We start from the raw sequence: 15,065 nt of genomic DNA, 5'->3' as shown, positions 1-15,065 counted from the left end.
GGTATTTCAGTTTCCAGATCCGAGGTTGGATAGGTTGGGTGAGGTTTTGGTAGCTAAGTAATAGGCTTGAGGAAGAACAGGAAAATCTAACAGACCTGACTTTGGTGAGACTGTGTAAAAAGGGAGGAAAAAATAAGTGATGTAGCCTCTAGAAAAGAGGTCCTGCTGGATTCAGGGGGGAGATCTGGGGATTTAAGCATGAGTTTAGCTCCCAAACTGAGGCTGTTAATTTAATTATAATTTTCCCTTTTGTGGCTTTCCTTTTCTGCTACACAAAAGGATATAAAAGTAACATGGTAGATCCCCTGCTGTGAGCCTATTTCTCGAAGAGGAGGATGTGGTAGTTGTGGCAAAATATTAACCTTGAGAGTTGTAGGCAGCATGCTGTATCTAACTTTGTTACTTGTTTGTTCTGATTTACCAGCCATAGTGATGTGTTAGGCTAATATTAGTTTCTTTCTGTTCCACTCAGATTGTAGACTTCCTGATAATTGATCATAAGATGCAAAATTCATCTGTTGTTAAAGACCTTGTTGTATGCTTCCCCTGGAAATGTTCCTAAGTTTTAAATACAAACATTATGTTGTGATTTATGTTTATGGCTGAATTTCTCCAAAGTTAATATCACAACGTGTATGGGGGTTGTAGTCTGGAATGATATGGAGAAGTATTGGCATGAAGAAAACTTGTAAATGAAAACTTTTTTAAAAATGTGTATCTTCAAGTAGGAATGATCTAGATGTTTGAGAGAACTTGTGACAGGAGTTTGACTGTTGCAAAGAGGCTTATGTTTGCATTAAATCAACTGGTTTGAGCTTAAAGGAAGAAGGTGGGGAAAATGACTCATTGGAGAACCATACTTCATCTGGAGAGCTGTTGGTATCTGATATAGACTCTAGGTTGAACTAGTCTGCTTATGTCAGTGTGATGTCTAACTTCCAGATCACCTGTTCTCTAGAAGGTTTAGTAGGCAACAAAAAGACTTGCAGTGCTGCCAATAACTGATAAGTGTTTTGTGCTTAGCATGCATTGTTGGGAGATACGGATCCTGCATAGGTGAAATTTTTTCAATCTCTACATGGAGAAAAAAAAAAAAAGGCAAACAAACCAACAGAGGCAATTAAATTAATTCTACAGAGTTACCAAGCAGGTATTTTCAGAAGTTTGGTCACTGTCAGTGTCCAAATAATCAAAGATTGTTACAGATCCTTCAGAGTTTATGGATGAAACTTCAGAGAAAAGCATGTCAAGTGAGAAAGATGGAAAAATCCCAAACTTTGAAGATGGTAACAGGGCCATCCTGAAAATGTACTTCTTTGAGCCTATTAAAAAAGATTCTTGAAATGTTTTCTTCTAATACATTCTTTATGCAGAGTGGTGCTTTCAAAGCAGATGCTGAGTGAGGCAACTAAAGAAACAGGTTCAGTATTTATATAAGCATGGTGCTTAAACATTAGAAACAATTAGATAATGCCTTAAGCTATCCCTGTAGGTAAAGGAACTAAAGGAAAAAATGATACAATAGTGTTGTCCACGATTCATCTAAATGATGATGAAATTGTTTGAATGAGTAGCAGATTTAAAAGAAATTACTTATTGTTACACTCTTGTATTACATGTGGTAAAGCTTCTGTTCAGGTGCTACAGAGTGGAGTAACAGAACAAAAAATGAAAAAAAAAAAAAAAAAATTCTGTAGTTAACACCAGTCCTTGCAATTAGGCTTAAAAAAGGAGAGGGGTTGGCTAATGTGACTATTCCATTCTGGCAGTTTCTCTAAAGTTGTCTGTGCTTGTACCAAGCTATGAAGAACATGTCTTAGCTGAGCTGAAAGAGGATGTTGGTCAAAATACTGCCTTCATAGTATACACTGGTTTCTTTCATGGAGGCCCTTAATGTGCTACTGCAATTGAGGGAAGTTTACGTTATATTTGACAGATTACAAGATGATGACACTTCTCCTGCACTTAACTAAGTAACCAAAGGAGAACTGAAACCACACAGAGAAAAATGAGAAGCTTTGGAAGCTATAAAGCCTTTCTCTGACACATACAGTGCAACTACCTTATAATGCAAAGATTGAGCTTGAGAAAGAAACAGGGTGGAGAGAACTTATGCAGCCTAACTTAAAAAAAAAAAAAATCTTTTTTTCTGTTATTTAAAATGGGAAAAGGTCCTGATTTCTACCCCACATATAATGTCAGGCATGGTTATAGTGTTTTTCCAAATTTAAAGTATTAGGAAGTGAAGGCTGAAAAGCTAGTGCATTTTTGCCAGTGGTTCGTTTGCTTATTGTTGTGGTTTTTTGTGTTTTTTCTTTCAATCAGCCATTATATTGTTGAGATTTTAAGAGTGTTCTGCTCAAGATTCCTATCTGAACAGTCAAAATACAAGTCAATACTACCATGTAAAGGTGCCTGTAGGAAGGTGCATCCAAAGAGATTTTAACTTAAGCATCTGAAATAATAATAGGTTGAGTTTGCCCTTATTTTACTTGAAGAATTTAAGATCCCAATTTTCAGAGAGTAAATACATTTAAAAACTGAGTCTTGTGTCAGCTGCACATGTCAGAGATGGCTGGCTTCTTTTAGTTGTTGAGAGGCAGTAGCAACAAATCTGCCACTTACAAAAATAGTGCACTTATTGCTGTTTTAAAGCAATTTTATTTGTTTACAGGTGTCAGCTGTGATGCATGTTTAAAAGGAAATTTTCGAGGTCGCCGATACAAGTGTTTAATTTGCTACGATTACGATCTGTGTGCAACTTGTTATGAAAGTGGTGCAACGACGACAAGGCATACAACTGACCATCCAATGCAGTGCATACTAACAAGGGTAGATTTTGGTAAGTGATAATTTCAAACTCTAGTAAATTTGCTGCTATGTTGTATCTACAAGCATAATCCAGATTTTCATGTTTCTATTTCTTAATCACTTCCCCCATTAGTATGCTGAAAATAAGAGCAAGTTCTCACCTTCTAAAAACCAGGCGTGTTTTCTTTGATTTTAGCATACAAGAACCAATATATATATTTCTTTTTAACTTGTGTATATGTACTTTATTTTAGTCTTATAACAGCAGGTTAGCAGACTAATAAATATACTTAATGACAACTCCTAATTAACTTCCAATTCAGAAGTTGTGACAACCTTCTTTTCCCAGGATGCTTTACTTAAGTGTCACAGCAAGCAGAAAATTCCTGGTGAGATTAATTGGTCTTGTCTCCTATCCTGCTTGTTGTTTCTATTGCATCATATTAGTAACCAGCTGTAATTCATGAGATACTTCTATGACAAACATCTGCTCTAAGACATTGCTGATGCTCGACATGTATTTCATTTACATGTTAAGTCCATGGGGCTAGCATTTTAATAATTTTTTTTACTAATCTAGCTGTATTGTTCTTTACGTTTTGAATTCTTTAAATACAATGATTTCTTAAAAGCTGAAGTCTTATGACTTGTAAATTATTTCTTTACCTTTTTGATTAAAACAGAAGTAAAATCTACTTCTTTAGTGCTTTAAAGATTAGACAATAGCTATATATAGAAACATGCAGTTGGTTTCTCAAAATGGACTTTGAATGAAGATGTCTTTCATTTTCTTTTAATTCTCAGGCCTTCGCTTGGCCTAAGACTGCCTGGTCATGACTTCAGAAATCCAGGCCCTGGGAATCCAGGATTTGGAAGGAAATAATTTAGTGCATTATTGAAAATGCCATCATTTTAGCTTGCGTATGTTTCTTCTTGGGCTTCTTTTTTTGGGTCTCACTAATAAGTTAAAATTCACTGTGTACAGAATATTAATTCAGGATTCAGGTCACTGAGATGCACAGTTCAAGCTTCTTAGCCCCTTAGCACCAGTTATTCTTGGATGTTCCATGTGGGCTTAAAAGGACATCATTGCCATGAACTTAAATGCTCATAACAGAGGAAAGAGGACTGAAACATGCTGGCTATGAAACCTTAAGCTAACATTAAATGTCAAAGCTTTCAATGTACTGCAGTGGGGAAACTTGTTCTAAACACTTCTCTCGGGGCGGGGTGGGGGGGGAAGCCAATCAGCAGAACCTGAGAACATTTAGGGAAATACATGTTGTTTCTTGCAATTTGGATATTTCTCTTCTGGAAGTCTTTGACCATATCTTTTGGTTTAATGCATTTTATTTGTGTATGTTGTGGGGGCAGATAGGGCTTGTTTTTTACTATTTATGTCTGCATGAGGAATATAGATGGTGAGGTGGGAAAAGGTTCACAGTTAAGTATTGAGATGGGTAGTAGGATTCCGAGGTCTACTTCTGCATTGCTTGGTCTTTGCTACTGTGGCTTCGTTAAATAAGAAGAATAAGAAAACAAGTCCTAGAAATTTCATATGGCTTGATACTCAAGCATTGCTCCCACAAAAGCAGTGTTAGGAAAAAATAAAACTGCAGCTCAGCTCTGCAGCAAGACTCCTGGTTTGATTAACATTGTAGAGCAAAAATGGGAAAGAATACATCACCCCCATTTGTAAACCACAACAAAGGTTGATGGTAACCAAGTACTAGTGACCTTGTAAGCTTATACATTGGAGATTGAATTAGGAAATATTTATAAATATTCTTCAGGGCTCAGGAAGGTCTGTGGCATAATTCTTAAAATGTTTTTATTTTACAGTTCTCTGTAGAATGTAAGACATAAAGGTGTGTGCCTTTACAGTGTTGTACGGGTGCTTAGAGAAACTAATGTAACTTTTCAAAGGGCCCTGTATAGCTAAGGGGATCGCATGACTTTGAGGAACATCCAAAAAATTAGGAGCTAGAGTATGTTAAGTTTAATTAGAAAATCAATAATGAATGGTGGAACTAGATTAGAATTATCTGTTTCAGAGTTGTCAGGATAGCTGTACTAATGAATATTAAAAATCACCAAGGACTCAGATATTAATGGGTTAAAAGAAAATAATCTCAAGGGTAAGATTTGCAATGTAAAACTAAATGACATAGAAGTAGTGAAGTTACTTCCTAGTGACATGCGAAGTCAAATGAGGAGAATGTTTTCTAATGTATGATAGTAGGGAGTTTTCCTAAGTAAGAAAGACTTCAGGAGAAGCACAGAATGGAAGGTTGTTAGTATAAGTGGGCGTGTGAATTGTAGTTTACTTGCCTATTGACAAACTTCAATACTCTTGTCTGTAATGAGGTTTGTTTCAAAAGTATAAAAACTGTTTTTAATAGAAAACTTTTTAATAGAAGTAAACTTACAGTTTTTGCTGATGGTGGGGAGGGAGATGGACAGCTGGTAAAAGATGAATATTTTTACCAAGGAGAAGTAAGCAGAGTTGGGGGATCCTTCTGTTGCAAAACTATTGCAAGCACTTCGGAGGAACTCAATGTCACTTTTCTGATTTTAAAGGTGCACCTGGGGATCAGTGAGCCATTTGCTCAAGGTCCATCTGCAGCTGATGAGAAGGACCTGATACCTCTAGTTCCCATCACCATTCTGGCCAGTACTGTCTATGTGTGGATAACTGTGGAGTTTAAGTACTCTGTGCTTAAAGCTGTGACCAAGTTAAGGCTTGTGGTCAACAGCTTAATCATGTGGATGATCCTATGTGTCTGGGATTGTTTTAGCATAGAAAAAGTTAACATATTGTTTACCTCAGTGAAAATTCTGATCAGTTTTTAGGGTTCCTAGGTACTGTAATAATGTCACAGAGTATTTTGCCAGAAGATGGTCTTCAGGTGCTCTGAAGGAGCTTTTGTTGTCATCTTGATATTTTTTGATTTTATTTTTTCTCCCCTGAGACTTGGACTAGTTTAGGATCCCATGTGAGAACACTGAAAACTAATAAAAAGCCCCAGTGATTTCTGGCCACAGATATGTTCACTCTTGTACCATCTGGTTAGTATATTTGTCTTTCAAACGTCAGTATATGACCTAGTATTAATTTTGAAGCAAGATGGGATTCAGAACAATGGCAGTGCTGTTGTTCTTCAGTCTCCACAAGAGACACTGAAATGCTTCAAAACACATACCAACAGTGATATGGTGCTGTAACAGGGACAGAGCTTAAAATAAAAGATGAAGTCTCATATGTAATGACAAGTGGCCTTTAAAGCACAAATCCAATTAATTTATTTCTGAGCAGTCAATGAGCAGAATTGTAGTAGGCCTATGTAAAGAACAGGAATGTGCTTACCAGGCAGTCATTGTACTTTTGTGCTTTTTGTAGGACAGTTTGTCAGGACAATGGAGAAGTTCAGAACAAATTTCCCAGGTTTTTTTCTCCTGAAAAAGAATCCTAAGCTGTTAAGATGCTTTATGATTTTAAGCATGTGGCTTGCTCATTACCCCCATCATTTTAAAGGGGTTATACTGGCAAAGAAAGTAATACAAATCGTTACTAGAGTTCTCTGCCAAAGTCATACTGTCTTACTTTGATAAAAGTACAGAAGAGGTGTACTTGCAGTTGTCAGCTCAGGTGCTTATGTGACAGAAGATCCTGCCACCTTTTATGCCTAATTCTTATGCAAAGGGAGCTGCTTAAATAACAGGTACCTGAATAATGTGTAATGTGAGGTTTGACTGGATTCACCAGAATTTAGCTTGAGGCTTTTGTGATTTTTTTTTTGTTTGTTTGTTTTGTTTTCAAGCACTAGAACAAGATCTGTCTGGTAAGTATGTGTCTTGCTAAGTCAGAGCATCATGCAATAGTCTGGTTCATTTGGAAGGGAACTCTGGACATCATCTAATGTGACCTTCTGTTGGAAGCAAGGGACATAAGTTGGGCTATCCCATGAAGCCAAATCTTGAATATTTCCTTCATGGGAAGTTTCACCACTTCTGGGCAACCTATTCCAGTGTTTAGTTCCTACAGTGAATGTTGGGTTTTTTGTTTGTTTCCCTTTATCCAAGCAAGAGTATGTGCTTGTTCACTGCTTCAGCATGTGGTTCTTATTGCTGGGGGGGGGGGGGGCAGCTGCTCCACAAGGAGTATGAAGCCAGGAACTGAGGGTCACCACAGCGTGGGGAGGAGCAATGTCCTCACTGACAGCATGTGCAGCGCAGGGTTGCTAACAGGAGCGGGTCCCATTGACAGTCCCTGACAAAGCAAGTGTAACAAGTCAGCTCTGGGGTCCACAGAGATAAACCCATCTAAGGCAGGAGGAGGGCTGAGTACAGCTGCAGTATAGTTCATGGCCAGATGGTCAAGGCCTTAGATGTAGCCCAAGTGTGTGTGTGGAGGTGTGATTTGAGGCTGATCAAGGCAGCTAAGGCCTATCGGTCAGCTCAGGGCCCTGGCACCTGCTCAGGAAACAAAACACCCAGCTGCTGCTGGATGAGTAACTGAATACCTGCCATGTAGTCATTGTCAGCCCCAGCAGTGTCTCTTACATTGAAGCAGTTAGCCCAGTGCTCTCTGGCTGTGAGGTTGAATGCTGATGTGGACTGCAGCTGATGAAACTGCATCAAGAAAAATGGAGGATGTGCTGTTTCTTCCTGCTAGATACAGCTATAGTGGAAACTTGGTGAAAGACTGAAATAGTGATGCTCTGGCTGGAAGGAATGAGCAGCTGTTTTCAGATTCAACTGAGCTGACATTTTACCCCAGCAAATGTGGCTCTTGCACTGCCTTTGTAGTGAAAAGGGAGAGTTCCAAGTGAGGTGAGTAGAGATCCCACCTGTTGAGAGTAGATCCCTCCAGTCTGTAAAGCAGGACGACATTGGTGATTAACAGAATATTAGAGTCTAGATACAGCTACATCAGTGTGTATCTTTGTTTCACAGGATCAGTCACAAGATAGTTATGGAGATCTCTGGAGGTCTCTGGTCCAACCTTCTGTGAGGTCAGACCAGTTCAGTCAGGGCTTTGTCCACCTGAGCCTTGAAAACCTCTAGGAGTGGAGATGGCATGGGGCTGTTTGGGTGTCCTGTTCCACTGCCTGTCTACATGGGGACATTTTTTTCCTTGTATCCTCTTGTCCTCCTGTACTGTAGCACTGTGAAGACCCTGACTGTGTCTCCTTGATTCTTGTAGGTATGGGGGCAGCTGTTGGGTGATCCAAAGCTTTCTGCTGCAGGCTGAACCAGTGCTGGCCCTCCAGCCTCCCCCCACAGGGCAAGTGCTCCAGTCCTGCCATCTGACTGGCCTTCTGCTGAACTCACTACAGTGTGATGTCTCCCCTGTACTAGGAGGCCCTAAATGAGATGCAGTGCCCGGATGAGGCTGACAGGTGCTGAGCCGAGGGGACCACCCCTACTCATACTACTGTAGGCACATGGCTGGCCCCGGCTCAGCTCGCTGCCCCCTCTGCACCCAGCACCATCTCCTCAGAGCTGCTCCCTGGTCCTGCTGGCATCGCTGCCCAGGTCTGCGTGCCCAGGGCAGGGCTGGGCTGAATTTCATAAGATTCCAGTCAGTCCATTCCTTTATGCTAATGTTTATAAATAGAAGGTAGGTAAGCATTATTTCTCTATGTTTATAGCAGAGTATCTAGCAGGTTTTAGAATGTTTTTTGTTCAGAAAATCTGCAGCAAAGCAGAACTAACAGCAGTTTTAAGGGTAATACTGTTTTGAATAGTATGTCTGCTTGATCAGGGATACAGGAATATATATACTTTGCAAAATGTGGCATGTTACCACCATTTAGTTTCTTCAAACATTGAAAAGAAAAATTCAAACAAATACACTACAATTTGTATAATACCAACATTTTTATCTGTATGTATATATCAAATTGAAATTACATTGCTCATATGAAGAAAAGTGAAACTGAAATTCCTGACTGCTGTGTACCCTTATAAAGAAATATGTCTTAACAGAAAGCAAGGACAAGCTGTTATAAAATGTGGGCCTGAATAATCTCTTTGAAAGATTGATTTTTTTTTAATCTAAGAAATCCTATTGTACTTCTGTGTCATTACTAACCTCCTGCCAAGTTTGAGAATGTTAGATTTAAATGTTAAATACAAGCAGTCTGTAGCTATAGATGAATAATAAAGCAAAACTGCTCATATTTTTGGTCAAGTTTTCACATTAAATTTGCGTTTTGTTTGGGTTTTTTTTCCAAGAAGAGCTTTAATGTCTAAACACTGTTGAGCTTGAAAGCTAACTTCAAAAATTATTGTTGAGTCCTCTTTAGGCAGTATTCTGATCATCTTACTCCTTTGTATTCTTCCTCTAATTGATAAGCAATATAGGTAATGAATTTTCTCCTAGAGGGATGTGATTTAGTCTGGTTTTCTTTTTTACTAAGCAAACTTGTCATCTTTGTTACTTTGAAGAGAAGGCTTTAGACATCCAGAGGAGTTTGAAGAGTTAAGGACTCCTGCTTGTGTAGGAAGGTATTTGGAAAGAACCAAATTATGTTATCTGAAAGATTTCTTTGTGGCCAGAAGGGATAATTGTTTAGTCATGGGCCAGTTGCATCATAACAGTAATACAACTGTAAATGAAAACGATACAACTGTAGGTTGCCTTGCCATGGAGGCATGGCCTTTTAATTTTTTCCCGTACTACCTCTAATTAAGATCTTCCCTCACAAATGAGCCTTTGATAGTCAGTAACATGACTGTGTTCATAATTTTTAGGATCTTTTTAAATACTTGTAAAAATGAAACAGGTGGAGAAATATCCATTCAGTAACTTCAATGCTAAAATTAGACACAAACATTCATAATATCACTTAATTACCAACCTTTTTTTTTAAATTTATGTTATAGTTTAAAAGAAAATTTACCTGGTGACTTGTATTTCAGATTAGAAAAGGAACAAATTTTGATTTTAAGAGGTGGAGAAAGATTAAAGTTGAGGAGGAAAAAAGAAGGGAGGTATAAACTTCCAAAGGAAAAATACTTGGATTTGCCAGTGACTGATTTCACTTCTGACAGGTGCATTTTTAATTATTTTTTTCCAGATGAAGGCATTTTTATTTGTCATGTGCATGTATGTTTGCTGTGTATTATGAGAAAGATGTGGAAGGAGGTATGAATGGGAGAACATGCAGGAGTATAATCAGGAGGCTGGAAAGAATTCAGATTTTTATTTTTTTTAATTAATAAATGGCTTGTTTCATATTCTGTAAAAGCAAGGACCAGAAACACAGGATTTGACAGTATTCATCAAACCTCTCTCCTCTGTGATAGAACAGCGTGTACTGCTTGAATTCTTGACATCTGGAAGGAAAAGATAGTTTTACCTGCATGCTAATCTATTTACCACTCTCTTCAGATTGCTTGTGGCCCTGTGCCCTTTGCTTAGCTGGGAAGCTGGAGTTGGTACTTCTGCCTTACTTGACAGTACTCGCATTCTTGAAGTAGTGAGGTTTATAGATAGAGGCTTTTAGACCACCTGATAATTTTGAGGATTTTTTTTCTTTTTAGGTAGTAGATGCATAAATTACTTTTATTCATTAGAGGATTTGCATATAAGATTATTTGCACCTTTTTTCATTAGCTTGCCCCTTTGAGTCATCATTTTCTTGTTTTATCCAGTTCAGTATATAAGATGCCAGCACTTAGAAAATTCCCAGAAATGAGTCTGCTCAGCTAGAAAGAGTCCTCAAAGGAGAATTCGACTTGGTGTTCTTGCATTTGTGTGTTTTCAGTGATGGAGAATTTCAGTTTTCCAATCAGTAAATAGTATTTGATCATCATAGTGAGGATCGTATGGAAGCTTGAGGGAAATCAGAGTATCAACTGAACAAACTGTCATTAGCTTTTAATGTGTTTGTCACTGGCATTTTTGCTATTCCCACAGGTATGCAGATTTTTTTTTTTGTTGAATTACTGAGTTTCAGAGAACAATATAGTGTTTGCATGTGCTGTTTTGGGCAGATTAAATGCAGTTGAATTTGGAATTCTTAATTATTTGGTTCAAAAGTTTGTCCATCTTACTTTGTTCCCAGAATCTTTATTTAAGTTTCAACTCTCTGTCTTTAGGCCACTGAACTGAAGTTTACATTTCATCTGTGCAATGACACTGTATAAATAAGAATGCTCTTAAAGCTTTCTTTTTTGCTATATACTGTAACAACGTGTGTAATGAGCTGCTTTAATTAGAATTTTTTCTTCATATAATTGTAAAGAGGATTCTTTCATCCGTCTTCATTGAAGCATTTTGCATTTATTTGTTCTAGACAACTATCACTGCGAATCCTTTGCCTTACAGATATATTTTTGTGAAAGAGTATCGTGCTCCAGAGTCTGTATGGCTGATCCATTCAGAGACTGTTTTAGTGACTGCTTAGAACTTTGTCCCATGTAAACTTCGTTCATGCTTTCCTTATTTGAAACCATGACGTATGCAAATTCTTCATGTTTGAATATGATGCCGCATATTGGTAATTTTTTTACTGCCACTCAGCTTTTTGGCTATATCAGAATGGGAGTCTGAATGTGATTCGTGGAGAAACTTTCAGGGGAATACTTGGTGAAATACATACTGAACTGGCACTGGTTAAGAGCTCCAAAATATTGAAGTTCCATGAATTATGTAGATCTTCTGTGTGCTGTATCTGAAACAGCTTCCATAACACCTCAAACTTGGAGCAGGTTAATTTTCGTATAAATCTTTATTGCATATCATGTAAATAAGAGGAGAATGGAAGACTTGGCAACAAGACTGGTCACCACCTGGGAAATGTGTGCTGTAATTTTAGAGAAGCTATTAAAGTCAAAAGATAGTTGTGCATGAGTGTAAATCTAATTGGTTCATCCTGCAGGATAATGTTGCTTAACACCTGTACATAGGAACTGTCGGAGTTCTGAATGCTAATGGTGTAATCCTGCCTCAGACCCAGTTTTTCTGGTCATCTGCCAGAATGAGGGTAGTGCCAGTTTACTCTTGTAGAATAAACACAAGCTTACTGTGAGAAATGCATAAGAATTACCGATAGTTTTAAAAGCTTTGATGTGAGGGAATTTGCTGCTGTTCCTGCTTTTGAGCATTCAGAACATGCTTTAAAGCTGACAGATATGTAGTTTATAAACCAAACAAGCAGACTTAAGAAGCTTTCTTCCAATCTGGTAGTATTGTCCTCTTCAGTTATGTTTAAGTGTTGGCCAGCGACCTCTCCTGGAAATGTGGGAAGCTAGACCTTCCTCTTCATAGCTTCACTGGTTCTTCCCATGGATTTATAGGGGATCAGGTAAGGATAGATGCTTTGAATTAAGACATACCATGTATCTTGTTGTTAGGATGCCAGCAGAACGGCTGACAACTTGTCAAGGAAATGCCTATCATTCATGTGTTGGGTGACTCAGATGCATTCAGAACTGAGTCCTGATACATGTTGTGCAACAACCTTTGGGATTTCCCTCCGGTAATGATTCCAGGCATCTGTTTGTGTCAATACTATATAAACAACTTTCAGGTTGGGGGTGGAGGTGCTAATCTTCTGGGCATGTCTTCTAACTTACGTTCATGCTTTCAGTCTTTATAGTTCTGTTTTGATCATATCTGATAAGCAATTCAATTCTCTAATGAAAAAATAGTTCTGTGCCTTCTTGCATTAAAACATTTCTTGGGACCTCAAATGCTGCTTTGGAGAATTAAGACTTAATTGGCTGGGAACTTTTTTACTTTGGATAGTTGGTCATAATGTTTTCCTCATGTGCGTGAATATGTAAACCTAGATTCAGGATGATACTCAGGCTTAGTGTGATAGTTAATTCAATAAACCAGTCAAAATGCTCAGTGTGTTAGGTATTGTTTCTTCTTTGGCAAGGCTGTCTACTTGGGCATTTTTTATTGTGCCTATTAAAGGGGTATCTTTCTCTCATTCTCCAGCATTTAAATTCTCTGGAAGCAGTTTCCAAATAAGAGAAACAGGGACTTACTGAACATAAACTGTATTCTGCAGTGTATTCAATCTGATTCTGTATCTTTAACTCTGCATATTAGCATGTTACTAAGAAGTTCATTTCCTGTATTGGTCTTGGAGTGTTAGTCCTCAAAACCTAGTTATATGTAAAATACTATCTATTAATATAATGGATTATAGATATATATACATTTTTAGCTTATGCATCATCGTTTGTAAGACTGCAGAAACAAAAGTTGTTCTGTTCTTCCTAGTCATTTCCTAAAGAGAGATCAGTGGCAGATGTCATAAACCTCAGGAAGCTGTGACTTAAGCTGTTGGAAGGACTTATTCCTAACACATTAGATGGATACTGCTTTGTGGTGCAGAACATGAGTTCTAATACCTGTTCAGGCTTGTCCAATTTTTAATTATAGCAGAATATTCATAATTCTATGAGAGTATTTTTCAGTTACTTATCAATGAGTCCTAGAAAAAATATCAGTGAAAAGATTTTAAATTACTTGCTGGAGAAAATCACACTTTTATCTTGATGTGAATGTGAGGTCTATTCATGTTTCCTGTAGAATACGTAATACCTGCAGAGGGCACGAGAGAAAAGGTTTCTTTTCTTGCATGGTTTAATAAATTTTCATGTTAAGTTTGGGGAAGTTCTCATTAGCAAGTTAAAAGTGCCTGCTTTTCATGAGTAGTGCAAAAGTGCTTAAATTCAACACCTTAAAAGTTGCAGCCAGTGTGTAACAGATACAGATTCCTTTGTCACTAACAATTTTTATATTATATATTAGAGACATTTATAAAAATACTTATTGTGAAGCAGTGGTTCAACTACAGCATGAATAGTGACATGATATCACTGAGGACTTTTAATCTAAATTTTTGAGGTTCTGTTGCAAGTTCAGCTTTTGAAAACACTTATGGTTGAAAAATACCATAGGTGACCCTGTACATGGGATAAGAAGGGTGGTGAAAAAGTGAAGGTTTGGCACTGTTAGCAATATCATCATAGGAGTCTTTGCTCCCACTGAATATTAGAAAACTATGTTGTGTTTGCTAATGAAAATGAAATTTAATCTGGTTTTTTGTCATCAGTAATTGAACACTTCTTGAATATCAGCCTATGACCTTTATACAAGATTAAAATAACCATTTCAATTAAACACCAGATTAATTTGGCAGTGGTTACATTGAAGTACATTTATATATAAACAGAGGTTTACATGAAGAAAATAAATTATGCTACTGCTTTGAAGTAACCTCTATTTACACACTTTCTGTTCCAGATTTGTACTATGGTGGAGAAGCTTTCTCTGTAGAACAGCCACAGTCTTTTACTTGTCCTTATTGTGGGAAAATGGGTTATACGGAAACATCTCTTCAAGAACATGTTACTTCTGAGCATGCGGAAACATCAACAGAAGTGGTAAGAAGCTTCAGAATTGGCTTTCAGTTGTGGTGGAAATATATTAAAAAGTCTCTCTTCTGGAAAATTGGTATCCTCCTTTTTCTTTCTTGATGCATGAATTCATTTAAATGCTTTGTAAGAAGACACACCTATATTTGACAGCGACATCAAAATTCTTCTATGTTTCATGGATATTGTAATATAATGAGCTTACTTCTTTTATGGTTGCTGTTTGGTTGTCCTGATGTAAAGGTTGCCATGTGTAGGAGTTTATTATCCAGTAAGACAGAATTTATAATGGTCTTATGGTTATTCTGTGTATCCATGTCTCCGTTTTCACAACCAGCATGTAAATGTCCTGGGGAAGCTCGTGGCTGTGCCAGTCTTTTGTAACTGAGAGAGAGGAAGACGTGCAGACAGTTTGGTGTGTTTTTCAAACTTTTGTAATGCTTTTGTAATGGACCTGGTATATTTATGTAATGGAAGTTGTCATTCTTTTGAAAGTATTGCTGTTAAAGCAGAAGGTTTTTCCCCCATCCCTAACAGCTGATGTGGTTAAAAATGCACTACTTAAACAAGTGTCAACAGAATAACTTTAATCCGAGGTGTTAGCTCCTGCTATCCTGATTGTCTCTGGGAGTAGGAGAAACTAGGTTAGCAGAATGATATCCAGGGTGCTCCTGTCTAGTTAACTGTTGTGCCACAGATTCCTGGAAAAATGTGAATCCAAGGAATTCTGTGGAAGAAGATGAACCTTTCCTCTCCAAGCCTATTATGGATCTTGTTTGAAGAAGTGATGGGGAGGTGGTTTGTCCATCTTTTTAAGACTCAGAGGTGTGATCCTTCTTAAAAGCATA

General features: G+C 37.7%; 1 protein-coding gene across 2 annotated transcripts in view; it reads left to right on the top strand.

Annotated features, from left to right (window-relative positions):
- Positions 1–15,065, top strand: part of KCMF1 (potassium channel modulatory factor 1) — a 52,942-nt gene that overhangs the window by 22,170 nt on the left and 15,707 nt on the right. For both annotated transcript variants that reach the window (XM_054809811.1, XM_054809808.1), the window contains exons 2-3: positions 2,675–2,842; positions 14,087–14,226. In XM_054809811.1, coding sequence (XP_054665786.1) covers positions 2,675–2,842; positions 14,087–14,226 — 308 coding nt within the window. The remainder of the gene's footprint in view (positions 1–2,674; positions 2,843–14,086; positions 14,227–15,065) is intronic.

Source organism: Grus americana, chromosome Z (genome assembly GCF_028858705.1).
Source record: "Grus americana isolate bGruAme1 chromosome Z, bGruAme1.mat, whole genome shotgun sequence".
NCBI classification, from domain to species: Eukaryota; Metazoa; Chordata; class Aves; order Gruiformes; family Gruidae; genus Grus; species Grus americana.
Note: the sequence above shows the minus strand (reverse complement) of the source record. Positions and strands in the feature narration are given on the sequence as shown.